The sequence below is a fragment of the Alosa alosa genome, chromosome 1 (genome assembly GCF_017589495.1).
Source record: "Alosa alosa isolate M-15738 ecotype Scorff River chromosome 1, AALO_Geno_1.1, whole genome shotgun sequence".
NCBI classification, from domain to species: Eukaryota; Metazoa; Chordata; class Actinopteri; order Clupeiformes; family Clupeidae; genus Alosa; species Alosa alosa.
Window position 1 is genome coordinate 10,419,271 of NC_063189.1, and position 14,703 is coordinate 10,433,973.

The 14,703-nt window shown below is 41.7% G+C and overlaps 2 protein-coding genes across 4 annotated transcripts in view; one reads left to right on the plus strand and one right to left on the minus strand.

Moving 5' to 3' along the window:
• The window catches only part of spidr (scaffold protein involved in DNA repair), a 55,787-nt gene extending 43,762 nt beyond the window's left edge, over positions 1-12,025 (plus strand). For 2 of the 3 annotated variants that reach the window (XM_048248935.1, XM_048248941.1), the window contains exons 12-20: positions 262-349; positions 1,503-1,640; positions 2,944-3,003; positions 7,598-7,826; positions 8,111-8,254; positions 9,901-9,994; positions 10,413-10,527; positions 11,025-11,078; positions 11,298-12,025. In XM_048248935.1, coding sequence (XP_048104892.1) covers positions 262-349; positions 1,503-1,640; positions 2,944-3,003; positions 7,598-7,826; positions 8,111-8,254; positions 9,901-9,994; positions 10,413-10,527; positions 11,025-11,078; positions 11,298-11,411 — 1,036 coding nt within the window. In that variant the 3' untranslated portion in view covers positions 11,412-12,025. Of the gene's footprint in view, positions 1-261; positions 350-1,502; positions 1,641-2,943; positions 3,004-7,597; positions 7,827-8,110; positions 8,255-8,437; positions 9,995-10,412; positions 10,528-11,024; positions 11,079-11,297 lie in introns of those variants that run through there. The other variant, XR_007194190.1, reaches the window with a different exon arrangement.
• Positions 12,026-12,617: 592 nt separating this feature from the next.
• Positions 12,618-14,050, minus strand: cebpd (CCAAT enhancer binding protein delta). Its single transcript, XM_048259201.1, has one exon. It carries the CDS (start codon positions 13,810-13,812, stop codon positions 12,940-12,942), a length of 873 nt encoding a protein of 290 aa, XP_048115158.1. The 5' UTR covers positions 13,813-14,050; the 3' UTR covers positions 12,618-12,939.
• Positions 14,051-14,703: the final 653 nt, after the last annotated feature.

The following is a 14,703-nucleotide window of genomic DNA, read 5'->3' on the forward strand; positions in this document are numbered from 1 at the left end:
TGATTTATGGGTTCCATAGTGCAGTTAATGAGCTATTGTACTGTGTTTCATGCTAAAACATGCCAAACATAACAGAGCCAAGCTTTCCATCCTATTATCCTATCCATTTAGTAAGTTAGCAAGTATTGTTACTGTCCTCTTCTCCTTGATCCAAATCGAGTGTAATGCCACTATCCTCTCCTCTGGACATGCACATGCACATGCACATGCAAACATATCAGTTCCTAATAAGTGTGTTTTTCTCTTTTCTCGTGTCATCAGATGTGCTCCTCTCTTCAGTCTGATTGACAGCCTGTGGCCTCCCACTCTGCCCCTCAGAGTGCATGGAGACTCTCTCAGCTGTGAGGAGGTATACCCATCTACACCCTTACTGCAAACACAGTCAGAGAGAGAGAGAGAGAGAGAGGAAAGAACGAAAGAAAGAAGTATGACATTCAAAAGCAGGAATGGAGGAATAGATAGCAAACAGTCAGAATTCACATTCAGTTGTTGGTCAGCATTGTTTCTTTGCACAGGTGTGTACAGGTGTCCATGAGGGTATTTAGTAGTCATCTTAATTAGGGGGTTCAATAATTCCACAAATTCTTCTCCTGTCGGTCCTCTATCTCACTTCCTGTTGAAGCTGCCAACGTCTGTAGTCATCTGGTGTGTCATATTAATGATGCATGTCACCTGCCTGAGTCAGCCAGTCCTGCACGGAGGACAAAAGAGCATGGTAGTTCATGCTCATGGTGTTTTATGATACACTGGAGATGGAAAATATCTGTGTGTAGGCTATTCAATAACAGCTCTTAAATTGTGAAATGGGGTGTATTCACCAGATGAAGAGTGAGTTCATTGCCAGGTAAACACAGAAGAGCTATGGTAAAACAACAGAGCAGAAGCAGGGTTTAGGCCCCTTGATATGTGAGTCATATGTTGTAATTTTAAAATGATTGGTGCTGAGGGCTTTAATAAGTAGGTATTTAGCCTTTCTTGTTCTTGGCTCCTTCTCATCTCCTTTACAAGTGACACCTGTATGGAGAGACCTAAAGGCATTCAAAATGACACACTTTTTTCACCTCCAAAACGCAAGTATTCCAAATAGTGAGTGTTTATAGCAAGGTGGAAATTGAGATTGAGTACATGGTGTTGCTAATATTATATTATACTTAACTAAATAGCTAGCTTAGCAGAGACTCCCTGACTAAGACAACAGCTAAGCAGCTATCCACTGGTGGAAAAAAAAGTGACCTAAAAGGTTTGACTATTTTTAACTTTGAGCGCCTTGCGTTTGTAGGAGCGGCACATAAATACGCAAGGTGCGTTGCAACGGTCAATATTCATGATTCCATAGAGAATTTGAGGTGTTCGCCTGGGGGTGAAGAGCATGTGTCAGAGTGAATGCCTCCTTTAGGATCCATAGCCCCTCTCTGCTCAAACGGTTTGGTACTCTAAAGAGGACATCCCAAAAGGGCTCCTCGCTGTGGCTTCAGCATGTGGTGTTTTGCTGTGTGTCACAGAACAGAACTGCAGCAGCGGCTCCCAGCTTCTGTTACCGGCTATCAGGCAATGAGGCGTCAGTGGTGCTGAGTCAAGAGATGCCGCGGTCCCTCCTTTATCGGCCGCCTGTGATGCTCAGCCTCCAGGAGATCCTACAGGTAGATCATTTGCTCTCAAGCAACAGGGCCCAACACCACACACACACATCACACACTCGTTTCTTCATGCCAAGCACTTTAATCCGGCCCGCCCAGCATTTAATTAGGTTATCAGGCTGCTCGCTATTCGTTTCCTGCGTTAGACAACGTTGTGGTTAGCTTTATTGCAAACTGCTTTTCACTCTTCTTAGAGAATGTTTACAATGTCAATGTCAAAACATCATGTTACATAGAGATGATACTCTTTGTAATCTCCATTGCAGATCTAACTTGAATGTTATGCTACTCCATTTAATTGGGAACGCGACTGAGTGTGCACGAGAGGGAGAGAGAGAACGGCAAGTTCCAGCTGGCTTGTCATGTTGATAATAGAGTACCGAAGCCATGACGTAGCGTTGCCAAGGCGGCAATTTCACTGGATCTAAACAAATCAATCTACCATTAGAAATCACCATAGCGGTGGCTTTCTTAATTTATTTCAATAATTTTACAACGTTTCTAAGACTTTTTTACACTGTAGGAATCACATACTACAACATATATTCATACCAACACGATCAAATTCGTGACTACAGAGTTTTATTTTAGCATGGGTTTCCTCCGTAAAAGAGACCTGCATGTAACTTCACAGCATGAGGTTAAATTCCTTAAATTCACAGACGTGTTTTGGCTTTATTTTTTTGGCAAAAAACGTCGCTCTTAACAGCCGCCAGTCTCTGAAAAGACGTGAAATATCCACTGGAATTTTGTTTCTTTCTATTACACCTGCCAGGGAATCAGTGTTATGTGGCTAAGCTGCTTCCTAGCAGGTAAAACACGTTTAAATGGATATATTTATTTTTATTAGCTAGAAATTATGCCACATGTCTACATTCAATGCTATTTATGCCACTTCGAAAGTTTGTTTAGATCCAGTGATTCTGCCGTCATGGAAATGCTACGTAACACTTTGGGACTCTATTGATATCTCCTTCTTATAAGAAACTTTTAAAAGGAAGTCATGGAGGCAACAGTAGTTTCCACTACTTTACATTTAAATGATATAAAACGATGATATAAATCGGCTTACCGACCATTTTTCAAAACCCAATGTGGCCCTCGAGCCAAAAACTCAACCCCACTCTATTGTCACATATTATTCCAGTTTAGTTTCATACTTTTTAAAAATCATTTTAATAGTATATATACTGTATGTTTTCTCAAAGCTTTTCCTGATAAGTCTAAAAAAGCCTTCTTTTTTGCATTATATAATGCTCATGTGAAACTACAACCTACTTTATAGAATGTCATCTTTTCTTATCAGGGTGGAAAAGAAGGTGGTCGCTATAGCTTCACAGCAAATGTTGTGTTCAGACGTTTACAGGTAAGGCCACCAAAATGAACATTTTGTGTAAGTGTATGGCTGCAAGTGTTGCAGAGTGTCAGTTTCAAGATAGCCCATCTGTGGTTTTATATCTGGATGTAGGTTATTTAACAAGACCAAATCATGGTCAGAGGAAACTGTGCTCCACATGTACTTTTCACATCATGAAGGGAGGAGTTGTGAATAGCTGTGGGTTGTCAGGGCAACTTTTAATGGAAACATGTAATATTGAGGCTTACAGATGTGATTTGACTAAAGCTGATTCCATCAACCTAGGTCGTATTAAACCCTGTGCGAGGTAATCCAACTCCCTCCAGTGATTTCGTTATTTGACTTTAAGATTTTATGCCAATTTCATGCGGTTATATTTAGGACTTCCCATTGGAATGGTCAAAATGAGCTTGAAACCGTGGGTCGAAATCCAGCTATGGATTGTCAGACTGTCATCGAGACTGCATATTGAATTGACGGCATGTTCGAAGATTCAAAACTTCTACTTGTGAAGTGTGTTTTTTCACGTATCAGTGTTTTTTACTTTCTGAATGCCGGATGCACGCTTACACCACCTGAGACGTTTTCTGTAACAAAACATAAACTCAGCCGTGAGTAGCAGCCGTGGCCTACTGGTTAGCACTTTGGACCTGTAACCGGAGGGTTGCCGGTTCGAACCCCGACCAGTAGATATGGCTGTGAGCAAGGCACCTAACCCCTCACTGCTCCCCGAGCGCCGCTTTTGATGCAGGCAGCTCACTGTGCTTCACCTCACTGTGTGTACACTGTGTGCTGTGTGTGTTTCACTAATTCACGGATTGGGATAAATGCAGAGACCAAATTTCCCTCACGGGATCAAAAGAGTATATATACTTATACTTATCAAGAGACTCGTGAAGGAGACCTGAAAAGACACTGACCCTTTCTTGCTCTAGATTTATGACATTTCCCAAAGCAGCAGTAAGTACAAGAGATAGGCGTGTACAGCTAAATGACATCTCTCTCACTCTTCTAGAGACAGAGATTAAAAACGGCAGATTCTTGGAGTCCTCTGATATGAATACGATATTAATTCCACTGAAGCTTGTCTCAGCATCAGGCCATATGTCCTCACAACTCTGTGTAGCTGTGAGATGCTATCTCCTTTTTCTAAAAGACTAAATCATTGGTAGAGTTCTAGAATATTTTTTCTTGTATTTTTTTTGTCACTTTTAGTGTTTACATAAAATCTGTTTTGTGAGGTGTAGGCAAAAGAATGCATGCGTGTGGAATGTTGAATACTACTGTACAAATGCCAAGATATTTCTTCTTTTTTTTTCTCCTTTGTTTTATTCTCTGGTAGGTTAAAGAAAAAAAGTCCTGAGTCCACTGTTGGGTGGCGTTAGATTGTTCTAGCATTTGACTCTGGAACAGACTGGCTGTTATCTTTAGCATTGATTCCAAACATGTTTACCTTTGAACTCTTAAAGATAACTAGAGCAGTGGCTCTAACACGTAATGCACACACACCTTTTATCATTAACCATTTCATGTTTGTCTTGAATGGATTGGTATTGTTCTGAAAAGAGTGGGATGGTGAATTGTGCATTATTTACAGACGTATTATTTAATTTAAATCAGGATTCCTTTGCAATGACCAGATTTGGTCAACTGGAAATTCCACTATGAAAAATTACAGGTATTTCTCAAGTTACTTTCTTTCTCAGGTTACGTTCTTCCTCCTCCGACTTAACATCCCTTCCTATTTTTTAAATGCCAGAGAATCCATTTATTATCAGATAGAGACAACATTTTAATGCAGCTCTGTAATTTAAATACTTAATACTGGTCCGTGTACTGTATTTGATCCATCTTCCTGTCACACAAAACAATAGCTGTTCTTGGAATGACCTGAAACTGAAAAGAAGGCCTAGTTGGGTATCCATTATCATATGATTTGCATGTGATGCCAGTCCAATCTTGGCAGGGAGGAATCAGTATCATCACTGTTGCAATGATAACCCAAATTGACCCAGATTGTACCTAGATTGTATTGTTACCATCTCAGTGAGAATGGTCACTTTCCCATGTTATTTACTTGGTCACATGTGTATGTCCATGAACAGGCTGATAATGTGCACCACTACCAAAACAGTGACTGGGAAGGTGACTGTACTACTAACCTTTGAAACTAACATGCTAACACTAACATGATAGCCTGATTAAGGGTTGAGGTGCTTTGAAAGCCAAACATCAATGTAGCGCTATAGACAAGTTAGATTTGTATTGATTATAACCAAATGATTGTGCATTGTATTCATAACCAAAGTGTAACAAGAGCTACTTGTGAGATCTCACAGCGCAGACTCAGTCAAGACAACAGTGTACTCAGTGAAGTGGGTTTATTCACAGGCTGCTCACACCACAGAAATCCCGTGCACAGCAGAACACTCCCGCAGACCGGAGCACTCTTGCAATATTTCTATCAACAGAAATTTCTTAATTTTAACTAAAGTGTCTTTCTCTCGTCTCTTTAACCAAAACTCTTCTCTCAAACAAACGTTCTCTTTTGTTAGCGTTGTATCCATCTGTCTGTGGCAGCTTCTCTGGATCCAGCACACTACTAACAATGAAAGGGAGAGCTTTATTAGCTAACTCATCACAGCTGTTTTAATTAACCCACTCCAGGCCTGCTCCCTGAACCAATTACCCCCGACTCTCTCCTGCAACCACACCCCACCACCACACAACGGTTGTAACATCATCTGAGAGCAATATACTGTATTTTACACATCACACCACTTTTGGACAGCAGTATGTTTATGTAAAGATGTTTATATTAGTCAGTGTTTCTTTATAAGCATGTCTGGAAGAACCTTTCCACAGGCACTAAATATCGCTTCGCTTTGTTACCAATTGCAACTTGCTTACAGTGTAAAATTAACCTTATGACACCAACAGGACTAGACATTATATTTCAGATGTTAAATTGATAACCAAAAGTGAAATAGATAACAAGGAATGCTAGCTATTTCCCAACAGATCAACATCCAGCTTGGTTCATAATTGATGGTCGACTCAATCTCAAAAGAGTATTGTAACCTCAGACACAAAGTCATGTCCATTTACTGTAGAATATTCAGAGGATCAGACCTGATCTTGTGCAGTATGCCACACAACTTCTTGAGAAGGCCAAACTGGACTACTACCTGCTTGAGAAGGCCAAACTGGACTATTAACTGCTTGTGTAGTGAGTCCTTCATAGATGATTCAAAATGTAGCCGTGTGTTTGGTCTTTAATCAACCTTATCAGAACTTATGTTTAGACCAACTGTAAGAACTTATAGCTTTTGAATAAGGCAACTTATAAGTATATCTTCAGTATATTCATTAACTACTGGAGTACACTTCTGCAAAGTTTTTTTTAAATGGCAAGTGCTCTGCATTCAAAATGACTTGAAGAAAAATAAGCATTTTTCCAATGACTAGAAGATGATAAATTTGAGTATGTTTCGATGATTAGGGCATCAGTGGTGACACAGGCAGGGATTTAATGAGATACTAGAAATCTACAAGTGATCCTATCTGAATGTGCCATTTCTAGCAAAAAAGCTTTTGTGAAGACATTAGAGATAGTGATGTACATGAAAATCTGTTTTTGGCTCCAATTTTCCCTTCGCGTTTGAAAAGGCATATCAAATTCTATATGATATCGTAACACCCCCAATTATCACCACTTTTGTTCAGAAATTCTAAAACAACGACGTTTTTCAACACTTCAAAATAACATTTGCTAAATTGACCTGACATTTTTCAGTAGCCATAGGTGTGTAGATTTGAACAAAATCTGGTTTGTTTGTTAACGGGAGCATTTACTGCCTGAAATATCCAATTTTGTTTACCACGCTCGGAGTTATAGTGCTGGCCTGATGGGTCGCCTATTTACACCGTTTCAACGGCACATGAACGGTTAGACCGAGAATTCTCGTCGTCAAATTAAAATTCCACTGGAGCTCCAAGCGGTTGTGTACACGCAGCCTTACAACACTGTCTACAGTTCTTTGAGTCACGGTAAAATGTCATTTTTGGTACATAGCTAATTTAGATACACCTATGGTGTGGGTGGTTGCGTTTCTTTAGGAGTCTGCTGTCTTGGTTTGTATAGAAATTGATATTAAGTGACACATACACGCAAGACGGTGGAAATACGGGACCGGTGGAAATAGGGGGAGTTACGATAGTTATAATACATGGTAGACACTTTGGACCAAAATATTGTTAAGAAGTATAAACATAACAAAAACGCATGCTTGGCTAAACTCTGGATACTCTTTATCAGTCTTCTTTGATTTCACCCCCAAATGTATACATTGTATGGAACTATTCTCTTCTCTTCCTTTGTGAAGTGCTCTTGGTTTTGTTCCAGGATTGTGGAATGCTGCCATAGTAATCACATATGACTTTCACAAGAGATGCATAGCTATGCTTTTGGCCATGCCTGGCACCAAAGCCTTTTTACCATCCATGTCAGTTTGCTCAGACTCTGTCCATTGTATAGAAATAAACATACGCCAGTTTAGCTGTACACACACACACACTCTTATATGTTATGTGCTGTTGTCAGGACTCTGGTTCAGGTGCTGGTGATGCAGAGAACTGGCTGCTTTTTGTGACGGACGCCAGCCTGCAGGATGAGGAAGAGCCCAGGCCAGGCAGCCCCCGCCGGGCGCTGACTGTGTGCTTTAGGCCACCCCACACGCTCCAGCACTCTGTCAGACAGGCCATCACTACGGCATCTTCATCTTCCACCTCCCGCTGCCTCCTCACCTTCAGAGATGCATTATTACAGCGGGGTAACGTTTGACAAAAAAGTGTATTGGATTACTTTGTTTTGTGTCTTTAATACTTAATTCTAATTTGGCTGTGGTCTGTTTGCAAGCACTGCTGGACAGTTCACATGAAGTTGAATTTACACAGGCCCATGAACCCAACACTATTTTGTTAATTACACTCCATATAGATGTGCAAATCTGATTCTTTTAATCGCTGAATAGCACACTGGAGTCGATTGCTGTTACCAGTAGATCAATATGTCTTCTTGTATTGAGTGTAACAGGACACTGCTCCCCCTGCTTAGGTTGTATTGTTTGCTTGGAGCAGACCACTGTCAGGCTGGCTGGGGCACCAGAAGACATCCTGCACCCAGACCCTCTCCCACAGCCCCTTCGACTGGACCAGCTGGGCCCAGAGACGCCGCCCAATACTCTATGCACACTCACGGGTTAGTGCATTCCGCTCAACTCCCTCCCGGATCGATTTACACAAGGAACAGCTTATTCTGCTAAAGGGAACCAGTTGTTTGTGGCAGTTTCTGTCATTCTTGTGCTTTTGTCTGGGACCTTGTTGTGGTTAAAAGCAAGCTTTCGTCCTTTGCCATAGTCAATTATTTCTCTTCTTCTTACAGCTCGGCTCTCACAAGGCTGCTCAAATGGTTTCAGTTACCAAATAATGGAGAAGAAGAAAAGACTGATTTATCCTTGTTTCATTGTTGGCCATCGTATTAAGTCTCCTTGTGTTGCTTCTCAGGGGAATTTTTTTTATTTTGATTCCTTTAAGAAAAGGAATTCTTTAAAAATGTGGATGTAAGTGTCAAAGACTAAGAAGTGCGGTCACCCTTTGCCACTGTTTATCTTGTCACCTCCTGACTGAGCTGCCCAGTAAAGGCCCATCCCCACTGCCAATGATAACTGCACAGATAAATGTAGCTCTGTTAGTGATATGCGCGTAAGTAAAAGCCTCTCAAAAGTACCCTTCATGTCTGAACGTGACTCCTCTGAAATGCGATGGGTTCTGATTGACCCTGGTTGACCGCTATCATTCACACTACTGCTCTGACAAATGACACCCAGTGATGCGTTAGCTTTATAGTGTGTGGTGTGGACGTTGAGCTGAAGTTGAAAGCATTTTCATAGTTATCTTACAGTCTTGTGAGCAGACCACAGTACATCCTTTTTTATCATTCTGTACTTGGAACGAAACTACTGGTTGAGGTCGTGTTAGTTTCAGTTAGGGCGATGTGTACTCTAGGTTCGGGTGAACGAGGGATAGGTTGTTGCCCTTGTGGCTCCGATATGCTTTGCTGATATGGTCTGATCACCGGGGCTGAGAATTTGTATCAAGCGCATATTATCTCCTGCCAGGTCAGCAAGTTTGCCTGTGCCTTGGCTGCATGCCTTGTTCAGAGCTTTTCTGTATTCCAGCCCAGTGTCATTCCTTATCTGTAGGAAATGCTGTACGTTACATAATGTATGTGTGTGCTTTATGATGATATTTGTCAGATGGTGTCAGCTCAGCTCCTTGGAACGAACTAAAACTTCATAAGTGGTCGGGGTTAGAGCCCTGAGCGTGACCTCTTGGGGAGAAACAACGGCATTCTGGGAGTAAAACTCTCCAAAACACATTGGCTCCTCTTCCCACTCTCACGTCGGCCTCCTAGTGTTCCATGAAAATGCACATGAATAAAGCTGTCTTACATCAAATGAGTCTTGACTGCTTAAACAGACCTTTAGACACCAAAAATGAAATTTCATTTCAGATCCAAATCACTTTACAGTTCAGCATCGGAACAGAAAGGCTTGACGGTACTATAAGCCTTAATTTTACATGTTTGTATAATGAGTCACATGTCAGTTCTTTGTGGTGACCAGGTGAAAAAAGCAGGTAAAGCCACTGCATTGTCCTTTGTGTAGACCAATGCATTATTGTAATTATTGAGTACAGTACAGTGGGACTGTTGGCTTAAGTAAGCTCTCAGATGTTGTTATGAATACATCCATTTGGCTTATATCTAGTCTAAGCAGGTGTGTGGTGCATAACTGTAGCTATTTTCTTAAAGTGAGATTCACCTCTCTGTGTCACTCTTGTCAGGTGTGATTGTAGGTGTGGATGAACAGACGGCTTACTCCTGGCCTGTGTGCAGCCTGTGTGAGAGTGAGCGTCTGGAGAAAGCTCTGGCCATGCAGTGAGTACTCACACACTCATCACTCCCCACCCACTGAACTGCAGTGCAAGGGTTAGCAGCGCTGAGGGTTAATGCTAATCTGTGTCAGATTACTGTTAGCAAGACTTTCAGTTAGAGAGATCATCCTTGCTTCTTAACCTCTGTCATACTGGCTCACCAGACTTTTGCAGTCTTGTAGTTAATCTCCTTGAGGGTAATCTGCAGGCTTATACAGTGAATGGTAACTGGCTTCAATATATGGACGGATGTTTCCTCTGGTAATAGTGTTGTAGGGGAGTTAACTCTTACAGTCCTGCATGAACCTGCAGTATGTTTTGTGCATCTTCTGCAGATAGGAGCCATCAGTCATGTACCAGTCCTTGCTCAAAAATATTTGTAATATTCTAAAATATTTTTATATATTGTGGTCTCTTACCAGGGAAGGTTTTCTTTGTACTGCTTGTGGTGCAGAAGTAGTCAAACCCATTGTCAAGATGCAGCTTGAAGTGTTTCTAAATTCTCTATCTCTAAGTGACTGCACCATCAAAATTAAGGTAAGGCTTGTTACTTAATTAACTCTGCAAATTCCTTTTTTATCTGTGTAATATAGTTGTTGTTTGGCTTTGTAAATGCAACACCATGCAAAGCAGGAAGACTAGGCAGCATCATTTCAGAGACTAGAGACTTTTCTGACAAGATCATTATCACTTTTTTTAAAAAAAATTCTACGACTTCTTTCCCCTGATAAGACACAGTGAAGTTGATTATCCACCGTGGGCCTGAGTAAAGCCAGTTCCCCAAGTTAGTCAGGAATCAAAAGTAAAGCAGAATTGTAATGTTACTATCTGTGATATGCAAACGCAAATTCACAAAACTCAACATTTTCATAAGGCAGTTAAAACTCCAGAGGAGTGAACCGATTTGATTAATTACAGTGCACTCCCTGGGGGGAAAAAATGGATTTCAGACATTCCTCATAGAGCCTTTGATTACGTTTCTCTGGATATAATGATAACATCTCTAAATGCTCTCCATCATTTCTGTCTTCCAGCTGCAACAGAAAACGATTGATTCCATTCTGAGCTCATTGGGGGGTGATCCAGAGGTAGGCCTCGTGACTTGACACTTGACACCTGTTTCATGTATGAGTGACTGTGCATGTGTAACATTGGATTAGGCGTATAAATTCCCTCAACTCCCACATCTTTAATTCCTAACAATTGATTAGTGAGAAAGAGACAAGATATGATTTTGTGTTTCTGGTGAAATGACAGTAATTATATGTACTCGCTTACTCTCACTGGCTCGTCTGTTTGGCTGACAGTTCTATGAGGTGGAGAGCGTTCTGGGAAAGGAGGTGGGCCCTGTCAGTGCGTATGTGCGAGTGATCACCAGGACCCCAGGACTGTGGGTGGGCCTGGAGGAAGTCTGCCTTTGACACAACGTGGTGGGCAGCAGCATGGACACCCATCACCCCACAGGCCCGAGCCCTGTGTTCCCAGGTGCCCTAAGGAGTATGTGTTGCCACTGCATTATTCTGGTGGTGTTGTTGGCAATTGGCATGTGCAACATGAGCATGGTGAACAGGGCTAGTAGAACACTACGAGTATGCCTGAAATTACACGGTTGGCCCAAGTAGCATGCACAAGTGTGTGCACAAAAATGTGTCTTGGTAATTAAGAAGTACCAGGGTTGTGGAACGCTGATGTCGATTCCATTTGACTTGGAGCCATGAAATCAAATGACCCTCTGACACACTGTGGAATAACGAGGTGCTGCAAAGTCAGCTGCAAAGCCATTCGACGGACCACTTTAGCAACCATGTGATGGGTTCCACTTCCGTCAACACAATGACGGTGCATCTGTGTTTGTTATGGAGTCCTCTGGATGGCACTAAAGCAATGTGAGACCTTGGCATATTTTACATTCTGTACCTACCTCGTTGTGTATATAGTATTAAATTGGTCCTTAGTGTATACGGATTTGCTTGGAGACTTTCTGCATCTCATTTTCTAGTTTCTGTTCAATAAAGAACATGAACTTCTAAACTGACATGGTTGGTTTATTGGTTTATTTATTTGTGTGTGTGTTTGTGTGTGTGTGTGTGTTCACATCCACTTAATATTTCACAGCTGTCCTGAGGTTTGCATTTTTTTTTTAAAGAACGTATCAGTTTTATTTAACCATGACTTTGGAGGTTGTTTATCTTTTCACACAAACTTGGCATGAATCACTAGAGGTGTGGGCAAATGAGTCCTGCTGATCACTTCTGTGTCAGTATACCAGCAGACTGTCAACTACACTGCAAGACCACCGGCTTCTTAATGTGTTGGTCAGATGCCTTATAATCCAGTTACTACTAATCCACTCATTTTTTATAATCCAGTAACTATTAATTTGTAGAAAAACTGGGGAAATGTTAATGAAACTTGACTTTTAAAGGATGACTCTTGGACATATTTTGATATGTACTATTCCATATAATTCCGTTTTGCACTGCCTGCTGGCTCTAGCTCCTTTCAGAAATGTCCAACATGTCACAAGCAGGCACTGCTACATACTTTACATTTTACCTTGAGAAGGCTGTGCCCCTGAACACTCCCCTCCCCCTTCAGACTCTGAACTCACATTGACCAGTCCATGCTTCAAGATTTCAAGTCATTTTATTACAGATTTCACAGATTTCCCAACTTTTATACAAACCATATAAAAATTTTAAACATGCTCTGGCATTTGTAAGAAGTTTGGAATAAAAAAAAAACATGTACCATGACAAATATATGAAGTTTGAGAATAATTTAAAAATAGAAAAATTCAAAAATATATATATATATATATATGTGGCAGCATAGACTGTGATAGCCATATTTTCAGTGTCAAAAATCATCTGGTGTAACTTATGTACAATTGCTACAGAGAATATGTCCATTGAGGTATATTTTCAGAGTTCAGGGTCTCTGGAGATGTCACCGACTGTCCACGGACAGAGTCGCCCCGAAAGAAGAGCTGGGGAGCTGCTTGAAGAAGTTCCTCAAGCTTGAAAGTTCGCGAGTTAGCTGTTCGATTGTTTTGTGCAGACGCTCATTCTCCGAACTCAGTTCAATCATCTTTTGCTGCATGTCCAGGTTGCGCATCTTCGCCTTGTCCCTGCTTTTACGCACAGCGATGTTATTCCTCTCCCGTCTCTGGCGATACTCTGGACTGTATCGATCAAGGCTCTTTTTACCCTTGTCTTTTCCCGATTTTCGGGGGCTGCCTCCGATGGAAAGGGGCTCTGGCGTAGTTGGTGGGGTGGGCTGTCCTGTGTGCAGGGTCATCGATGTCTGCGCACAAGTCTCTATCTGCGAAGGGAGCGACGAAGACATGTCACTGTCACTCCAGTCTGGCTCCTGTTTGATGGGCGCGCTGAACACACCTTTCTCGAAGCTATCCGGCATCCTCTCCACGTCCTTTTGGATGCCGACGCAAAATGAGCTGGTTGTCAGCAGCGGGTGACTGGACGGTGCATTGGGCAAGCAGAAGTCAGCTTTCTCTTGCTTCACAGTGTTGTTGAACAGATCTGCAAACAGCTCGTCGTTGCAGAGTTCCAGGTTGGGCACCGACGACATCGAGTCAATGTACGAGCTGAAGTCAATAGCGCTCTCGTCGTCGTAGATGGCTGGCGCTGTGCTCAGCTCGACCATACTCGTGTCCTCCCCCATCCCATCACCTCGCATGGTTTTGCAGTCTCCGGGGACACTGCTCAGTTTATTGTCGTAGAAATTTGTAGGCTCCATCGCCCAACTCATATTGCATGGTGAAGACACGCACTGCGAATCCAGGTTGTATATTTCACACATGAACGCAGCTGGCCTATCGAAGATGTTTGGATTACTTGTCAGGTAAAAACAAAAAAAGGCCGGATTTATGCTGTCAGTTGCTAAAATGTCTTTCAACAGCTAGGCTAAACACTCGGCGTCAAATCACTGGTGTTCCCTTGGCCTAGGTAAATCCTGATTCCAGTTTTTGAGCTTGTCAAGCTTGTTTAGGTTAAGTGTCACTGAGATCGCGCTTCTCTGAAACAACCTGTGGCTTGCTCAGTGAATATGTATGCCCTCCTTTGCCTACGTCAGATGCTCACCACCCCTTCTTTGACAAGCCAGTGAGGTCCAGAACGGTCACATGGTGCTTCTCCACTCCTATTTGAGGAGAATAGGGTGTGCACACACCTCCCACTACTACGACTAGAATGTTGATGGGACAAGTTAGAACTACTCTGCTTTTATAAACAACCTATGTGCTTTCTTCTGTCCGACTGTTTGCCTAAGACAACCCACACACCTTCCAGGAACAAGCAAAATGCAACTAGTCAACAAGAACAGAGCGGATGTCGATTGGCCCAATCAAACTGAATAAAGACATTTTACATCTAGATGCATCATAGCATGGCATAGCATGAGTTTTTCCTCCATAAGATTTTCTATTTCTTATCTATTGGATAATAATAATAATAATATTTATTTATAGCACTTTTCAAGCAGTGAGCACAAAGTGTGAGCATATTTTCTATGCACAAAGTGCAACAAATAAGGACATATAACTGTATTTCATTTAATATTATACAATTGGCGGTTGAAAATCATATAGATTTTTGAAAACATGGCTTAATGTGTTTTTACGACATGAATGTATAGGCTATTCGATTTAATTCCAAAGCCATAAATTATAAGACGACTTAGGCCTATGTGTTA